The sequence below is a fragment of the Melanerpes formicivorus genome, unplaced genomic scaffold (genome assembly GCF_026170545.1).
Source record: "Melanerpes formicivorus ecotype bairdi unplaced genomic scaffold, bMelFor1.0.p_v2 SCAF_18, whole genome shotgun sequence".
In the NCBI taxonomy this organism is placed as follows: Eukaryota; Metazoa; Chordata; class Aves; order Piciformes; family Picidae; genus Melanerpes; species Melanerpes formicivorus.
The window spans coordinates 3,151,735-3,169,187 of NW_027142370.1; the positions used below are offsets into that span (position 1 = coordinate 3,151,735).

General features: G+C 63.6%; 2 protein-coding genes across 4 annotated transcripts; one reads left to right on the forward strand and one right to left on the reverse strand.

Moving 5' to 3' along the window:
• Positions 1-225: 225 nt before the first annotated feature.
• On the reverse strand, positions 226-8,429 carry CDC25B (cell division cycle 25B). Of its 2 annotated transcripts, XM_068149391.1 has the most exons (16): positions 8,138-8,429; positions 7,793-7,926; positions 6,943-6,994; positions 6,191-6,232; positions 5,624-5,660; positions 5,401-5,499; positions 5,205-5,324; positions 4,841-4,975; positions 4,656-4,730; positions 4,130-4,306; positions 2,759-2,854; positions 2,366-2,428; positions 2,187-2,285; positions 1,696-1,829; positions 1,496-1,607; positions 226-1,254 (listed from the first exon to the last, which is right to left on the reverse strand). In XM_068149391.1, exons 1-16 carry the CDS (start codon positions 8,263-8,265, stop codon positions 1,114-1,116), a joined length of 1,644 nt encoding a protein of 547 aa, XP_068005492.1. In that variant the 5' UTR covers positions 8,266-8,429; the 3' UTR covers positions 226-1,113. The 2 variants fall into 2 exon arrangements, with proteins under 2 accessions (XP_068005492.1, XP_068005493.1); XM_068149392.1 differs by lacking the exon at positions 6,191-6,232.
• A 4,569-nt stretch (positions 8,430-12,998) lies between these two features.
• On the forward strand, positions 12,999-16,636 carry SPEF1 (sperm flagellar 1). 2 transcript variants are annotated; one of them, XM_068149396.1, is made up of 7 exons: positions 12,999-13,119; positions 13,221-13,332; positions 13,850-14,006; positions 14,951-14,999; positions 15,235-15,298; positions 15,501-15,612; positions 16,283-16,636. In XM_068149396.1, exons 1-7 carry the CDS (start codon positions 13,017-13,019, stop codon positions 16,388-16,390), a joined length of 705 nt encoding a protein of 234 aa, XP_068005497.1. In that variant the 5' UTR covers positions 12,999-13,016; the 3' UTR covers positions 16,391-16,636. The 2 variants fall into 2 exon arrangements, with proteins under 2 accessions (XP_068005497.1, XP_068005498.1); XM_068149397.1 differs by having other exon boundaries at positions 13,850-13,985.
• Positions 16,637-17,453: the final 817 nt, after the last annotated feature.

A 17,453-nucleotide genomic window follows, 5' to 3' on the forward strand; every position in this document is an offset into this window, starting at 1 on the left:
GGCCCCACTCCAACAGGTCCCTGTTGGTGCTGTGCTGAGGACTCCAGAGCTGACTCCCAACACTGCAGGGGGGGGTCTCAGCTGAGGGGCAGAATCCCCTCCCTGCCCCTGTAGCCCACACCGCTGGGGACCAGCCCAGGGCACAGCTGTCTCTGGGCTATGCCAGGGACACCAAACTCCTGCAGCCCCTTCACGTTGTGGTGCAGTCACAGAGCAGGACAGGGGTTTGTTCTCCCTCCTGAAGGAGGAGTCTTTAAACAAGTGTTACAAAAAGCCAAAGAACAGAATACATGAGGACAGCCCCAGGGTGGCAGTTCTGGGCCAGGGACACGCTGCCCACCCTCCCCGGCTCACCCCTTCCAGGCAAGTGCTTGCCCCACACCACGGTAGCCCAAGGGGTTGCCCAGATCCAGGGGCAGGGTGAAGCCCCTCCTGCCCCACAGTTAACCAGAGAACAAACTAAATAAGGGGTCCAACCCCCCCAAACAACCCCAGGCTGAAGCAGTCAGTGACAGTTATGAGGGGCACCCCCCCACACCCACCCCTGCAGCACCCACTCAGCTGCAGAGGAGCTTTAAGTGCTTTGCAGCTAATTCTGCCAATTAAACCCTTCCTGGGCCACTCCTCACCCTCCCTGAGGGGCACCCAGCCCCAGAGGGGGTCTGCCCAGCTCCATGACCATCCCAGGGCTCAGGTGGCTTTCTCAGGTTTGGCACAGTCCCCTCTTTGGCCCAGGGTGCAAGGGGAGGGGAGTCCCTTGGCTCAGGCCCCAGAGGAAGGCTGAACCTGGCAGTGACTTAGGAACAGTCCCAGGACTCTCATGTCCCCATCCTCTGCTACACCCACCCCCAGCCACCAGTTAGGGTAAACCCTAACCCCTTTTCTGGGTTGAAGAAAAGGGGTCAAACCACAACCATGCCCCCCTGCCCGCCCTGCTGCTCTGAAGGGCACTGTGCAGAGGAGGGCAGGGGGTGGCCAGGTTCCAGGCTGGGAGATGGTGCTTGATGGTAGCCCCAGGAGCAGTGAGGGTCTCCTGGGAAGGAAGGGGGTCTCCTGGGAAGGAAGGGGGTCCCCAGGGAGGGGTGGGGGGCTGCGTGGGGACGCCCAGGCCCATCAGAAGTTCTTGAGGCGGCTGTAGAGCTCCCGCTTGCTGCGTTCCCCTGCCCAGGTCCGGCTCTTGAGGCGGAACTTGCGCAGGTCCTCCTTGAAGTCCTCGTGGTGCATGGGCCGATAGTCCTGGGGCTCACAGTGGCTCTGGGCAACCATGACCACCATCAGCACTCACATTGTGGGTGGGAACGTCCCACACCCCCCCAGGGGCAAACCCACCCCCTCCAAACATTGCAGGTACCGGCCCACAGGGGATGCCCAGAGCCAGACCTCTCTTCCCCTGCCCAGGGTGGAGCCTGGGGAAGGGGAAAGAGGTTTAGCACCTCTCTCCCAGCCCAGGGCCCCCCTTCTCACACAGAGGGATGAAATAAAGGAGGTGGCTCACCTGGTACTGGGGGAAGAACTCTCGGTAGCCCCCCTTCAAGACGTAGAGCTCGGGGTAGTGGAGGTTGGGGTACTCGTTGCAGGCTCGGTCCTTCTCCCTGACGAAGCGGCACCTGCGGGGCAGGGGGTGGGGGCAGGGCATTGGCACCGAGCCAGCATGTGGCCATGCTGGGGGGCTGTCCACCAGGGCCCCAAACTCACATCCTGGGCCCCCTCTCCGAGGAGAATTCACAGTGGAAGATGACAATGACCCTCTTGCTGGCATCGAAGGGCACGATGGGCTTCTTCAGCAGGAACTCCTCCACGTCCCGCTCCAGCGGCAGGTTCACAGCCCCCTGGGGAGGGAGAGGAGGAACCTTCATCTCCCCCCTGCCCCTTGATTCAGCTAGGGGCAAAGGGGCTCAGAATGCTGCCCTCAGCATCCCCCCAACCCTATCTGCAGGGGCACCATCACCCCTCCCTCCTTTCAACCATCAGCATTCCTCCTGCACCTTGGGGCTCAACACCTTTGGGGGTGTTGCTCAACCCCTGTGAGAAGCTCAGGACCTTTGTGGGGGTCTCCTCAAACCCTCTCAGGGGCAGCTCAGCACCTCTGGGAGGCTGCTTAAGGCCTCTGGGTGGGGTCAACCCTTCTGAGGTTTGATGACTTGAGAACCCCTCCACCCCATGCCCAGGCCAGGGACGGTTCTCACCTTGATGTGTCCTCCCTCGTACTCGTAGGGGTACCTGCAGTCCACGATCACACAGTTCTCGATGAGACTGCTGAACTGCCCTGTCAGCACAGCCACCATCTGTGGGGGGGAAGCCTGTCACCAAGGAGGGGGACACACAGGGGGCTGGATTTGGGCAGAGGAGGCTGCTTTGCCTTTACCATTTCAGGGGAAATGTACTTCAGGTCCTGGTGCTTCCCTTCCACTGTCTGCAGGACATAAGCCTGGAGAAGAAGCAGGAGGCTGGGTCAGGATCTGTTCCATCCTGTCACCAACTCCTCCACAACCCAGAAGACCTCCTGCCTGCAAGGTCTGCTCCCCTGGGAGGGGACCAATCTACCCAGCCTGATGTGGCAATGGCACAGGGCTGGCATTGGAAGAGCAACAACTGGGCTCTCAGTCTGCTAGAGCCTGGAAAGTCACAGCCCCAAGCCCCTTTGTCCCCCAGCACAGGCCACCAGCTGCATTCAGGCACCAGTGCTGGTGATCCCTCTGTTTCAGGGGAAGGGTGGAGAGGCAGCACCCCCAGACCCACAGCACTCCCAGGGTCCTACCTTGGAGAAGTCCCCAATGAGCTCTCGGTGGTCGTTGGCCAGCAGGTTCTCGATCTCCTCCTGGCAGTAGGACCTGGAGCGCAGCAGCCTCGCTTTCTGCAGGGACACAGACCACAGACACCCCCCTGGCATCAGCAGGGGCTCTGGGGCATGGCACAGGCACAGAATCCCCCAAGCCCAGCATGGTAGGGGGTGGAAGGGATCCCTGGAGATCACCCTGTCCAACCCCCCTGCTCCAGCAGGGCACCCACAGCAGCTTGCCCAGCAGCACAATGGCCAGGGGGGGTTGGAAGCTCTCCACAGGAGACTCCACAGCCTCTCTGGGCAGCCTGAGACAGGGCTCCAGCAGCCTCACAGCAAAGAATTTTCTCCTCACGTTCAGATGGAACCTCCTGGGTTGCAGTTTGTGCCCCCTGCCTCTTGTCCTGTCCCTGGGCACCACTGAGCAGAGTCTAGCCCCAGCCTCTTGCCCCCTGCCCTTTAGCTCTTGCTGAGCATTGCTCAGCTCCCCTCTGGGGCTGCTCTTCTGCAGGCTCTCATCCCCAGGGTTCTCAGCCTTTGCTCCTCACAAAGCAGCTCCAGGCCCCTCAGCATCTTTGTAGTCTCTGTTGGACTCTGTCCAGTAGTTCCCTGTCTCTCTTGAACTGGGGAGCCCAGACCTGGAGCCAATACTCCAGATGTGGCCTCACCTGGGCAGAGTAAAAGGAGAGGAGAACCTTCCTCAACCTGCTGACCACACTCTCTTGAAGGCACCTCAGGAGACCATTGGCCTTCTCAGCCACCAGAGCCCACTGCTGGCTCATGGTGAACTTCTCCAGCAGCACTCCCAGCTCCTAACCTCCTGTCCTGCTGCAGGAAGCTGTTCCTTCCTATGTCCAGGACCCTAAACTTGCCCTTGTTGACCTTCACCTTGTTCCTCTCACCCAGCCCTGCAGCCTGCCCAGGTCTCAGTGGCTGGCAGCACAGCCTGGCTGCGTGTCAGCCACTCCTCCCAGCTCTGCACCACCAGCACACTGCCTGAGGGGCCACTGTGTCCCTTCACTCAGGTCCCCTTGAATGAAGATGTTGAACAAAACTGGACCCTGCCCCAAGCCCTGGGGCACACCATGCGAGCTGCAGGCCTCCACCTAAGCTCTGCACCAGCAGTCACAACCCTCTGGGCTCTGTCCTTCAGCCAAGCCTCCATCCACCCCACGCCTCCCAAGCTTCCCCGGGAGGATGCTACGGGGGAGCACCTGAAGCCCAGCTGAAGCTGGCACCCCCACTGCCCTGCCCTCCTCTCCTCAGCCAGCGCTGCCACCACAGGAGGCTGCCAGGCCGGGGGCCAGGCTGGACCACGGCAAGGACACCTCCCCCCCCCGCCTCACCCACCGGCTCCGCCGCCGCCTCCTCGCCGGGGGTCCCGGCCACGCTCTTCCGCCGCTTGGTCTTGACGGGGGTGTCCCTGTCGTGGGGCCGCTCCAGGCGCTTCAGGATGGGCCTGATGACGCTGCTGGGCATGGAGGGCGAGCGGAACAGCTGCCGGCACTTCCCGCGCCGCGTGCCGCACTGCGCGGAGACACGGCGTCACGCTGCTGCCCGCCGGCACCGGCACGGCACCGGCACGGCACCGGCACGGCACCGCCACCGGCACCGCCACGGCACCGCCCCAGCACCGCCCCGCCCCACCCGGGAGCAGCCCGAGCCACACAGTCACAGAACCAGAGAACCATGGAATGGTCCAGGCTGGAAGGGATACCAAAGCTCATCCAGTCTGACCAGGGACATCCTCAACCAGATCAGGCTGCCCTGGGCCCCCAGGCTCACCAACCAACTCCTTCACCAAAGACCCCTCATGCCACACCCCACCATGGATGTCCCAGGGGGGCTCCATGAAGCCCTCCAGGCTCCCACATACCGGCTCTGCCTCCTCCTTCCTCACCAGCGGCGCAGTCAGCAGGTTCTCCATCCCCTGTGGCACGTCACCATCGCTCTGCCAGGGACCACAGGGAAAAGAGAGGATGGATGAGTCCCACCCAGCTGCTTCTTGCCCCATCCTGCTCAGGGATGGAACCCATGCCCAGGGTCCATCCAAACCCCTACCTTCATCTCCTCCTCATCCAGGATCTCCATGAAGCCATCATCTTCCTCCTCAGACATGGAGGAGGTCAAGGAGCACCGGCGGAGGACAATGGGGCTCTCACCTTTGGGGACGTTTTCCTTCTCAGGGGTGTCAAACTGGGGAGGACACAACACATGTCTCAGGAGTGGGGACAGCCCTGCTCCAGCCCTGTGTGGAGGCAGGAGTTCCTCCCCAGTTCCCATCCCCCTAGCCCCTTCTGCTCCACAATGACAGTTCCCCAGGGCAAACAAGGAGGCTGGAACAGCAGGTCCCAGCTTAGCAGCCCATGCAGCAGGACCCCCAGCCCTGGACCACCCCCAGAGAGCCCCCTCCAGCCCCTCTCACCAGCAAGTCAGGTGCAGAGCCAAGTCTCTGTGCAAAGCGATCCTTCCCCACGCTCTCATCGCCGGCGGCCAGCCGGCCACGCTGACCTGGCCTCTGGGGCTTCTTGAAGACAAAGCCCTCCTGCAGGGAGGGGGCACTGCGTTAGCACCCCCTTGCCCCTTCCTCGGCTCCCCCCCGGCCTTGCTGCCCCCCTCACCGTGTCCTCAGGCTCCCTCCAGCCTCTCTTCTCACAGCCGTTGAACTCCCGGGCGTGGGAGATGTTCTTCAGGGCTGGGCTGGCCCCCAGGAGCCGTGGCTGTGGGGCAGGTTGTGGGGGTGAGAGGGCTGCACAGCCACTCTGCTCCCCCAGCTGCATCATCCCAGGGTGCAGCAGGATGCATTCCCCCCCAGCTCAGCCCTGCAGAGCCCCCAGGACTCACCGGCAGCGACTGGATCCTCCGGATAAAGAGCTTGTTGCTGCAGGAAGCAGGGAAAGAAAAGCAGGGAGTGAGAGAAGGTGGCCTGGGCTGGTGGTGCCACCCCCAACACCAGGCTGGCATGAGCCCCACAGCGGGGCAAGACCTCCCCAGAGCTGGCACAGCTCCCCAAAGGACCCTGGGGCAGCAAAAGCTCCAGATGCTGAGCAACACCCCTGGTCAGACAGTCCCGAGCCTGAGGAGGGGACAGGGACAGCCTGGCTGTGGGGACAGGGACAGCCTTGGCTTCGGGGACAGCTTGCCTTCCAGGTCTGGGGACAGGGACAAACAGGGTACAGGGAGAGCCTGGCTTTTGGTTCTGGGGATGGGGACAGTAAGGGCACAGGGACAGCCTTGGGTTTGGGGACAGGGACAGCCTGGGCATGAAGAGAGTTTGGCTTTCAGGTCTGGGAACAGAAACAGGCAGGTGACAGAGCCTGGCATTTGGGGGGCTTTGGGGGGCAGGGCCAATGTGGGCGTGGGGACAGCCCGGCTTTAGGGTCTGGGGGCAGGGCCAGCTTCTTCACTCACTCTTTGAGAACTCTCCCAGTTTCCTGCACTGCTTTCTCGAAACTGCCAGGAGATGAAAAATGAGATTAGGGAGGGGGGGCAGCACCCCCGGAGCAGCCCAGAAGCCCTGGTGATGAGGTGCTGGGAGCCATCTCAGCCCCACAAAGGGTTAAAACCCATCTGGACACCACTGGTTTCAGACTGGGGGAACCCCAACCCTGGGCGGGGAATGGGCTGGAAGCAGCACCGCCGGGGTGGTCCAGGGCCCCCTGCTGACCTCTCTTCTGGCCCAGACAAAGGCGGCGGCGACGGCTGGCAGCGGCTGCCGCTCTCCACCTGTATGTAAATGCCCACCCCCGCCCCTGCCGCGGGATGCTGGGCGTGCTGGGGACACTGGGACGCTGCCCGGCCGCCATCTGGCCACGCCGGCGGGACGGGGGCTGGCGCGGCCCCCCATAGCTGAGCACACCCCCACAGCTGCTCCAGCACCACCATCTGCCCCCAGTTACTCATTCACCAGCACATCTGTCGGGGCTGGGCTCTGCCAACGGCTGGGGACAGGGTGACAAAAGGCACCGGCGTGAGGGGGGCTTGGGGGAGCAGCTGGCACAGCACCCCTCAGCCCCTGCACAGAACAAGGTGGGCAGCCCCGGGCGGGGTGGAGACAAAGGGGAAGAGGGACAGCCCCCGGGGCTGGGGAAGGCATGGGACAAGGGAAGCAGCCAGAGGGGCGAGGGGAGGTGGATGTGACACGGAGGACAAGGGACACTCACACTTCCTCCAGCGCCACGGGGTCCTCCTGCGTGGGGGAGTCCAGCCCCACTCCTGCAAGAACAAGGGGCAGGGGTAGCACCGGTTGGGAGGGAGGTTTGGGCCCCACTGGGGACCCAGCCATGTCTTACCCCCAGGACCCGATCCTAGAGGGTCCTTTGCAGGATGTGCACCACCCCCCATCCCGGCTGGGCTGCAATGGGAAGGGTCCCACGGCCAATGGCACCCACTGGGTGCTTATGGGGAAGGACTCTCCCCCACTCCCATGGCATAGCAAACGGGGTGGCACTGCCCTGGGGACTACCCAGGACGTCCCATGTCAGCCTGACCAGGAACCCCATCGGCATGGCTCATGTCTGAGCCCCAGGAGAGAAAGGCCACGGGGGGGGGAGGCGGGGAGCTGGACGGGACACCGAGGGGAAGGAGCTGCGGCCAGAAGCGCCAAGGAGGAAGTCCCAGTTTGAAGGAAGTCCCAGTTTGAATGAAGTCCCAGTCTGAAGTCCCATCCTGTAGCCCCAGCTCGAAGGCAATCTCAGTTTGGAATCCCAGCCCCAAGGAAAATCCCGGTCTGGGTTCCCAGTTCGCGGGAGAATCCCGGTTTCGATTCCCAGCCTGCAGCATGCGCGGGGCCAAACGCCCGGCGGGGCGCACTCGCGGGGGCTCCCACGCACACCCCAAGAACCTCCCCCCCCCCGCAACTCCCCCACCCCCCTCCCCACATGCGGGAACCCCCTCCCCCCACGTCCCACTGCCAGAAGCACAGCCCGCAGCCCCAGCCCCGGGGGTTCGGGGCGGCAGGCAGCACCCAGCACCACGATCCCCCCCCACCCCCCCCCCTCCGCCGGTACTCACCCGCGTCGGAGGACTCGGAGGACACGGAATCCCGGGAGGAGCCCGGGGCCACCGAGCCGGGAGCCACGTCCCTGCCAGCCCAACGGCCCTGCAGGGACAGCCCCGCCACCCGCCGCTTCGGCGTGTCCCCGTGGCTGCAAGGAGTGGCGGGGAATGGGGGGTGTCAGCCCTTGGGGACACCCCCGCCACGGGGCAGCGTCCCATCACCCCACGACCACCCTCCCCAACCCCCCCATACCGCCACGGGACAGCGCGGGGAGGCGGGGGGGGGAGAACACAACAGCACCCACGCGTGGGACGATCCCCCCCCTCTTCCCCAGCCCCTCTACCCTAGGTGCCACTCACCTGCCCAGCCCCGCCAGGTTGTCCATGCCCAGCGCTAAGGTGCTGACCGGCGACATGGTTGTTGGCGACACGGCGATCGGTGCCACAACCGCCAGCCCGCGGGGCCCGGGGCCGCCCCGCGCTGCCATCGCGGGGAGGCTGCAGGGGACGGGGGGGGGTTAGAGGGGGTAGGGCAAAATCCAATCAAGCCGGGCTTAATTAAGATAGCTAGGAAAGCTTTACGTGCTTCCCCCGGCGGGCCGTGCCCCGTACCCGGTGCCCGGTTTCCCTCGGGGCGAAGGGGGGGGGGAGGAGGGGGGCCCGGCCGGGCGCGCGCTGCCGCCGCCCCTATTTATATTCGAAAAATAACAGGGAAGAGGCAGGGGCGGGGCCCGGGCGGGGCGGGGACACCGGGCTGGGGGGGGGCACGGCCCAAAGAGGGGGGGGCATGGCCGGGGGGGTACGGCCTGGGGAGGGGAATAGATGGCCCCAAGTGGGGGCATGGCTGGGGGGGTGCAGCAGGGTCGTGGCTGGGGGCAGAGGGGGGCACAGCCCGAAGTGGGGGCACGGCTAGGGGGCACACATGGCTGGGGGGTGCAGCAGAGTCACGGCTGGGGACACACATGGCTGGGGGGTGCAGCAGGGTCGTGGCTGGGGGGTGCAGCAGGGTCGTGGCTGGGGGCAGAGGGGGGCACAGCCCGAGGTGGGGGCACGGCTAGGGGGACACACATGGCTGGGGGGTACCACATGGCTGGAGGAGGGGACAACAGCGGGAGAGGGACACATGGGGGGAGGGGGCAAGAGACAAAGCGGGGGAATGGCTGGGGGGGTACACCGGGGGGGTGAGGGGACATACATGGCGGGGTGGGGGGGTGGTGTGTGCATGGCTGGCAGGGTACAGCAGGGGTGGGATGGATGTGGCTGCAGGGGGCACAGCTCAAAGTGGGGGTATGGCTGGGGGGACACAGCATGGCTGGAGGGTTGCAGAGGGACATGGCCTAAAGTGGGGGGAAGGCACAGGGGGGTTACAGCAGGGATGGGGGCACATGGCTGGAGGGTGGCATGGACCAAAGTGGGGGCATGGCTGAGGGAGCACATGGTTGGGGGGTGTACAGAGGGATGTGGCCTAAAGTGGAGTCGTGGCTAGGGGGAAGACACATGGTAGGGGGGAGGGGGGGCACATGGCCCAAAGAGGAGGCATGTACAGCCTGGAGGGGATGGTCATGGCTCAGAATAGGGGCATGGTTTTGGGGGGCTGGGGGGGGGCACGCAGGAGGGATGTGGGACATGAAAGGACATAGCCCAGAGTGGATGAGGAGCACAGCAGGGGCACAGCTGGTGGTATAGAGGGGGTCATGGCTGAGGGAGGGCATGGAGAAGCACATGGCTGGGGGGGGTCATGCATGAGCAATGGGGCAGCTTTGAGGGGTCCTAGTGTTTAGCCACGGTCCTCCCATGTCCCCCCCCCAGCCCTGTACAAGCTCTCAGGCTGCCCCTCGCCCCATTGGCACCCCACCCCCCCGACACGAGGATCCTGCCTGGGTGCCCCCCACTCCTCCTGCCTGGTGCCCAAGCCATGTGCCACCAGGCCACGGTGCTGCTCGAGCCCCAAACCTAGCTCCCAGTCCCCTCCTCCAGTGCCCCCCTGCTGTCTGGGGAGGGGGGTCTCCAGTCTGGCCGGGGGGGGCAGGACCTCGCTGGGCAGTGGCAGCGTGGGTGGCCTGTCACCCATTGTCCCCAACCCCATTCTTCCCTTTCAGTGGGGAAAAGAAAAGGGGAGGGGCTGACCGAGGTGGAGACCCCCGCCCGGCCAGGGCAGGGGTATGCAGGGGGGGGAGGGGGTGTGTGCAGCTTTACCGGCTGGGGAGGGGCCGGGCAAGGCATGGGGGTCCTGCAACCCTTCCAGGAACAGCCCAGCACATCCCGGTGCAGTTGGGAGTCAGTGCTGCTGGGGGTCCCTGGGGTGTGGAGAGCAGGGCTACAGCCCCCCAGAGTGGGGACAGATTCCGCCCCCCCCACCTCCCCCACCCCCCCGGCCCCCAGCACTCCAGGGTGGCTACGGGAAGTCCTCACTGGCCAGCAAGAGCTCTAATTGCTTCCAGCCATCCATCCTGGTGGGCTGCAAACAGAAGCTGCTCCACCTCCCGGCCATGCACCCCTCCATGTGCCCCACAGCCATGTCCCCTCCCCGTGCCCCCCCCCCCCCCGACCGTGCACATCCCCACCCCACCCCCAGCCCATCCACTCCTCCCTGTGCCCCTCCTGCTGCTATGTGCCCACCCACCCCCACCCCAACTCATGCACTCCTCCATGTGTGTCCCCCCAGCCGTGTCCCTCTCCATGTGCCCCTCAGCTGTCCCTCTCCACCCCACCCCTCCATGCCCTCCCCGGGGACTGGAGCCTCCCGGGGCTGAGGGGAGGCTGAAGACTCCCTTGCCTACAGCAGGACCCACACAGGCTCCATCTGCTCCTCTCCACGGTGAGGTGGGAGGGGGGTGAACAGTGGAGCCCCTGCCAGAGCCCCCCATTTGCCCAGGGTGTCACTGAGCTTTTGGCTGGAGTGGTGGGACACGGTGTGGAGTGGCTTCAGGGTTCACTTTAATGAGCCCACAGCATGAGCTGCCATAGAAATGACTCTAATTAATGAGGGCAGCAGTGAGGGGTGGGGGTGGGGATGGTTCCTACCCTACAGGGAGGCTGAGGGTGACCCACTGCCTTGCTAAGCTCCTCACCAGGGTGGGCCTGGATTCCACGCATGGCATGGCATGGCATGGCTCGAGGTGATGCCACGGCAGGAGGAGGGCACCAGCATCTGCTTCTTGCTCTGCTGGGGCCATGTGGCTAAGGGATGGAGCATCTTGTGGGCCCCAGGTGCAGTGTAGCACAGTGAGAGGGGATGCAGGAGGAGGGTACCAGCGTCTGGCTCTTGCTCTGCTGGTGTCCTGTGGTTGAGGGATGGAGCATCCCAGGGGGCCCACGGTCCCAGCAACACTCTGTGTCACCATGGACCACCAGAGCCACGGCTCCAGCTGGGAAATGTGGTGGCTCTGAGTGGGGATTGAGGGGTTTTAAACATTTCAGACATTGGGGAACGCAGGAGGAGGAGGAGGAGGAGGAGGAGGAGGACGAGGAGGAGGAGGAGGAGGAGGAGGAGGAGGAGGAGGAGGAGGAAGAGGAGGAGGAGGAGGAGGAGGAGGAGGAGGGTGGCAGCGAGATGCCAAGGGGCTGGCAGCGATGGTGGCACCAGACATAGCTGGCAGTGACATGGGATGTGGCTCTGCTGGCACAGCCACAACCCACAGCCATGGTAGAGGCTCTGGGCAAGTTCAGAAGGTGCAACCAGAAGGTCTTGAGGCTCCTGGGGTAAAACCTCCCTGCCCTGAAGCCTCCTTGTCAGCTGCGGGGGAAGGAAGCTGTGGCGGGGTGGGGCCAGGGCGTCTCCACCTGTCCCCCCCTTCCTGTTTTGCTGGTTTCTGCTCCGCACCCAGGGGAGGCTGAAGATGCTGCAGGGGGTGGTTGTGCTTCGACAGGATGAGTTTGGTGCTGGTTTGGCCCCAAACAGACCTTTGCAGCCCGCTTTTATCCGCAGGGAGAAGCAGCCCAGGGGCGAAACCTCCGTGTTCCCTCATTGCACAGCACAACCGGGGGAGGGGAAGCTGAGGCATGAGTCTTGCAGAGCTGCTGGCTCCAGCTCTGGGCTCTGCCACGCCGAGGGAGCAGGCAACAGCGGCAGATAACCCTCCCGTCACCAGGCCCTGTCTCTGCATTGTCCCCATCCCACCTCGCCTGGGATGGAGACACCGATGAGGCTTATCGGCGCCGCCAGCGTCTCGCCCAGCCCCAGTATCACTGCCTGCAGGGATGTAATCTGCCTGGGCAGTGGGGCAGCCCCGTGGGCTGTCTGAGCCCCAGGGTGGGATTTACAGGGAGTGTCTGCCCCAGCTGAGGTGCCCATCCCAGCTAAGGCATCCTTCTCTGTTGTCTAAGCCAGCTGTGGTGTCCATCCCAGGGCAGATGTGCAGCTCCTCTCAGGTGTCCACCCCAGCTGTGATGTCAGCCCTCCAGATCCCCCTTTCCCAGGACCCTCAGACCCTCCCTGCCCCTTGCTCAGAGTCTCTCAGACCTCCAACACTCAGGACCCCCAGCCCCCCTGCACCAGTACAGGTGAGGAGTCAGCCTGCTGGCAAGCAGCATTGCAGGGGAGGACCTGGGAGTGCTGGTGGACGAGTTCCCCATGAGCCACAAGGTGCCCTCACCCCAAGGCCAGTGGGACCCTGGGGTGCATTAAGGAGCCTGTGAGCAGCAGAGTCTCTGCTCTCTACTCTGCCCTAGGGAGGCCACAGCTGGAGTCCTGGGTCCAATTCTGGGCTCTCCAATTCAAGAAGGTCAGGGAACTGCTGGAGAGAGCCCAGGGGAGGCTGCAAAGCTGCTGAGGGGCCTGGAGCAGCTCTGTGAGGAGCAAAGGCTGAGAGCCCTGGAGCTGAGGGCCTGCAGAAGAGCAACCCCAGAGGGGAGCTGAGCAATGCTCAGCAAGAGCTAAAGGGCAGGCGGCAGGAGGCTGGGGCCAGACTCTCTTCGGAGACAGGACAAGGGGCAGTGGGCACAAACTGGACCCCAGGAGGTTCCCTCTGAACAGGAGGAGAAACTTCGCTGCGAGGCTGCCGGAGCCCTGGAGCAGGCTGCCCAGGGAGGCTGCGGAGCCTCCTCCGGAGGTTGTGACCCCGGGCAAGCTGCCGTGGGTGACTGCTTTAGCAGGGGGGGGTTGGTCTGGATGCCCCCCGGAGGTGCCCTGCCTCCCCCCCGCGCCGGTACCGGTTGCCCGGCGACACGGCGCTCCCGGCGTGCCTGGCGCAGCCGTTGCCACGGCAGCGGACGCCCGGGCCCGGCCGCGGGAGGCCCGATGGCGAGCGGCGGAGCCGAGCTGCGAGAGCTCTATGGCTGGCTGGACGGCGTGCCCCTGTCCCGGCCGCGCAGGAACATCGCCCGGGACTTCAGCGACGGGGGTGGGGCTGGGGGGCAGCGGCTGGGGCCGGGCTGGGGACTGTGTCCGGGGTGGGGGTCCCGGGGTGACCCTTTTCGCCCAGCTCCTTCTTTCCTCCCCCAGTGCTGGCGGCAGAAGTGGTGAAGTTCTTCTTCCCCACCATGGTGCAGCTGCACAGTTACGTGCCCAGCAGCTCCACGCCGCAGAAGCTGGCCAACTGGGGACACCTCAACAGGTACTGGGGGGCCACCCTGCCTCCCCTGGCACCGAGGGCACTGCAGAGGGGTGGCCTGCAGAGTGCCACCCTGTGTGTCCTTGCTGGAGAGCGGCAGGGCAGGGGCTGGGACCCCAGAAGCTGCCCCGTGTGAGTTTTGTGAGCAAAGCCAAGTGCGAGGTCCTGCATCTGGCCTGGGCTAAGCCTGGGTATCAGTCCAGGCTGGGGGGATGAGGGGCTGGAGAGCAGCCCTGCAAGAGGTCTTGGAGGTGCTGGTGGGTGAAAAGCTGGACACGAGCAGGCAGGTGGAGGAAGGGCATTCTGCCCCTCGGCTCTGCTCTGCTGAGGTCCTGCCTGCAGTCCTGGGGCCGGCTCTGGAGCCCTCAGCACAGGAGAGATGTGGCCCTCCCAACACAAACCAGGGCTAGCTTGAGCTGGGTCCCTCCAGAGCGGGGCTCCCCCTTGTCTGAGGGTGCTGCAGGCAGTGTGGTGCCCAGCTCCCTGCCCTCCTGGGTGCTCCTTTGGCTCTTTCTTTCAGGAAAGTGCTGAGTAAGCTGAACTTCTGTGTGCCGGAGGATGTGGTCCGGCAGGTGGTGCAGAGCCGGCCGGGCACGGCCGAGCAGGTGCTCCTCCTGCTGCGGCAGAAGATTGAGGAGAAGCAGAAGCAGAGCAAGGTGCTGTCCATCCCAGGCCAGGTTAGCAGGGCCTGGGGAAAGAGAGGCACCCAGAGTGCTGTGTCCTGCATGTTAAGTGCCAAGTGCCATGGGCTGGAGGGAGATGAGGGCAAGTCGTGACCCCACGGAGTGGTCAGTAGCACAGGGATGGATTGAGCTCCAGAGGTCCTTGTGGGCATCGCTGTCCCCCTGAGCGCTTCCACCTCCTCATCATGAGGATCCCACTGCTGTCTGGGCATTCTTGCTGCCACACAGGGGACCGAGGCCACTGGGATGAGATTCACCAAGGCCAAGTGCTGGTTCCTGCAATTGGGTGACAACAATCCCGTGAATTCTCCAGGCTTAGGGAAGAGTGGCTGGAAAGGACCTGGGGCTGCTGGTCAACAGGTGGCTGAACAGGAGCCAGCAGTGTGCCCAGGTGGCCAAGAAGGCCAACAGCATCCTGGCTTCTGTCAGCAGTAGTGTGGCCAGCAGGACCTGGGCAGGGATTGTCCTTCCCTATTGGGCCCTGGTGCAGCTGCACCTAGTGGTGGAGTCTCCATCCTTGGAGGGATTCAGAAGCTGTGCAGATGTGGTGCTGAGGGACATGGTTTAGTGGTGACCTGGCAGTGCTGTGCTAATGGCTGATGATCTTAAAGATCTCTTCCAAACAAGACCAGTTCTGTGATTCCATCATCTTCCTGTTGCCAGCTCCATGGGGAAGCACTGTGGGGAGATGTGAGGCAGGGCAGCCCTTAGTGTGGGAGCTGCTTGGGTGGCAAGGCCTCAGATGGCGACTGTGTGCCATCATGGGTCTGCTTTGCAGCCTTGGCTTGGCCCTGGGTGTCCCTGCCAGTGACTCTGGAGAGAAAGAGTTGGCTACAGGAAGGGCTGTGGCTGTGCAGCAAGCCTGAACTGAGGCAGATGGTGAGTGACCCACAGCTCATGGCCAGGCCTGATGGGTGTTTCCCTTCCTCTCCCTGCAGGATTCAGGTGGACAGGCAGTGCCAGAAGAGGTCAGCTACCTGGAGACAGGTATGCTGGGCAGGAGGGTCCCATCTTGGGTGTGCTTTGGGTCCAAACCCCAAACTGTCATCTCACTGGTCCCTTGGGGGGGGGTATATGGAGCCCTGTCTGGTGTTGGGCCACCCAGATGATGAGCCTGGCCAGCACTGGGGGGACAAGGGACACTGCTGGAAGGGGGTGTCCCTGTGGGGGGGGTGGGCAGAGCTGCTTGGGCAGGTCATGGGCTAACTGCTGCCTTTTGCAGGCTACTGCAAGGCGAAGGGTGGCACAGGAGGAGGCTGTGCCCAGGAGCCTCCCAGGGCTGCAGGGTAAGGGTGACATGCCCCTCCTGGGCGTTTCTCAAGGGACAGGGCTCAGAGGGTCCCCACAGGTGTCCCCTGTGCCATGTGTGGGACAGGATATGGAGGAGCTGGTCGTGTCTGAGCCCCATGGCCTGTACAGCTCAGTGGGCTACAGGCAGCATTGCTGGAGGGGTCATCTCTTGGCCCAGTGTTTGCTTTCTTGGTCTAGGGTGAAGAAGAGCCACCATGGCTATGTTCAGCCTCCCCCAGGGGGCACTGATGTCCACTTGCAGCTGGCAGAGAGGGAGCAGGCCCTGCGTCTGGCACAGGAGACCATCCAGGTGAGCCCAGCCTCCCTCTCCAGGGCAGGGACACCCTCCCTTTGCCTCCCCAGCGATGGTGGTGGACACCTGAACAAGCATTTGCTTAGTGACATCAATCTCCAGGGCTGCTTCTGTCTCTGGGATGTGTTCTGGTATCACTCTCTGGCACAAACCTTCTCCATGTGGCCCTTGGACCATCCTGGGGTGCAAGCCAGGCTCTGGGCACTCCAGATGTGCCCCTGAGCAGTGGGTGGTTTTGAAACAAGGACTCTATTCAGCACTGGCTCTGGGCTGCCTAAAACTGGAGCTTTTCTGCTGGAAAACATCTCAGCTGGACCATTTTGGAAGAGTGGAAGGAATGCTGTGGGGTACCTTGGATGGAAAGGGTTGTCACCAGGTCCTGGTGGGGAGCTGGGACTCCTGGGTTGTGTTTTGGGAGGGCATTGAGGGTGGGAGCTAGAAGAGGGAGCCCAAACTTGGCACTGGTGCTCCCTCACCTCAGTTTCTCCTGTGGTTAGAGACAGCAGATGCTGCTCAGTAGCCACACCAGCCTGGCCCTGCGTTCCCCGTCCTTCACTGTGCCCCCCCTGTGTCAGGCAGACCCTTCTTGCTCCCCACAGAATCTCTCTAGGGTGGATGGATGAGCTCCAAAACCCATCTTGGGGCTCTGGGGGGGGTCTCCTTTCAGATCCTACAGCTGAAGGTGGCGAGGTTGGAGCAGTTGCTGCAGCTCAAGAACGTGCGGATCGACGACCTCAGCCGGCGGCTCCAACAAGCTCAGTGCCACCAGGAGTGAGCGGCCCCCCCTCGCTGCCAGCCCCACCTCTCCCACCCATGGCACCTCCTGCTGAGCTGGAAGGAGCCATCCCAGCGCCTCTCCCTTGCCCCAGTTCACAGGATGGACGCTCAGGAGCAAAAGCCAGAGGTGGCAGAGGCAGCAGCAGGGACGCTGTGCCCACCTCAGGCACCACTGTCGGTGGCAGCGTGGTGACACCGCTCAGCAGCCCGGGCCGGGGAAGATGTTGTGCTGGCAGATGTTGGAATTTAATCTCTCACCCAAATCTCTGGGTTTTTTGTAATCTCTGAGAAAATCCGTGCCTGCTCACACAGACCTCTCTGGGCACAGCAGGGCTGGGCCTCAGCCTGGCACTGCCCACGTGCCTGTGTCTGTCACCTCGCCAAGGTCACCTGTGGCCTTTTTAGGGTCAAGCCCAGATGTTGTTTTTTTCCCCCAAGGCGTGTCCCTGAGCTGTGTGTGATGTCACACGTGCTGGAGGTGACACCACAGCTGGGACTGGAAGCCTGGGAACGGAATGCTGGCGTTTGAAGTGATCTGGCATCCGGAGGCTGTGGCTGGAACCCGGGGGAGGATGCAGGACAAGCAGGGGAATATCAGCTTGGAACCTGGGTTGTCCCGTGTCCTGTGTCCCATGTTCTTGTTGGTGTGACCCAATCCTGCCTGCTCTCCTTGACCTTGCTCTCAAGGGGGATGGCTCCTGGCTGCCTGGGGGCTCCCCACTGCCTCCCCCTCGTTATTCCCAGGTGGGTGTACGTGCTCTTTGGAAGGGATCCGGTGATGTTCTCCCGGTGGGACCTGTCCCAGTCGCCTTTCCCACCCTCTGCTCCCTGACACCTTCTTTCCTCCAGCCCTCGCTGTTCCCTCAGAGAGAGCTGACCTTTCCCTGTGCTGTGTCCCACTGGCAAAGGGATACGCAGGCTCTGGCTCCCGGGGGAGAGACCTCCATGAGCCCCTTTCTGGGGTGAGTTTTGCTGTTTGTTTTGTTTTCTTTAAACGGCAAAACGATGCTCTGGGGAGCGTTTCCCTCACTTCGCCGTCTCCGAACGCCGACCGGGCCCCC

Coding starts and splice junctions, on each gene's coding strand:
- CDC25B (XM_068149391.1), bottom strand. CDS start 8,265: ATGGCAGCGCGGGGCGGCCCCGGGCCCCGCGGGCTGGCGGTTGTGGCA. Junction 4,731..4,840: donor TGGATGAGGAGGAGATGAAG/GTAGGGGTTTGG, acceptor GGTCCCTGGCAG/AGCGATGGTGACGTGCCACA. Junction 2,429..2,758: donor TCATTGGGGACTTCTCCAAG/GTAGGACCCTGG, acceptor CTTCTTCTCCAG/GCTTATGTCCTGCAGACAGT.
- SPEF1 (XM_068149396.1), top strand. CDS start 13,017: ATGGCGAGCGGCGGAGCCGAGCTGCGAGAGCTCTATGGCTGGCTGGAC. Junction 13,120..13,220: donor CCGGGACTTCAGCGACGGGG/GTGGGGCTGGGG, acceptor TTCCTCCCCCAG/TGCTGGCGGCAGAAGTGGTG. Junction 15,299..15,500: donor GAGCCTCCCAGGGCTGCAGG/GTAAGGGTGACA, acceptor TTCTTGGTCTAG/GGTGAAGAAGAGCCACCATG.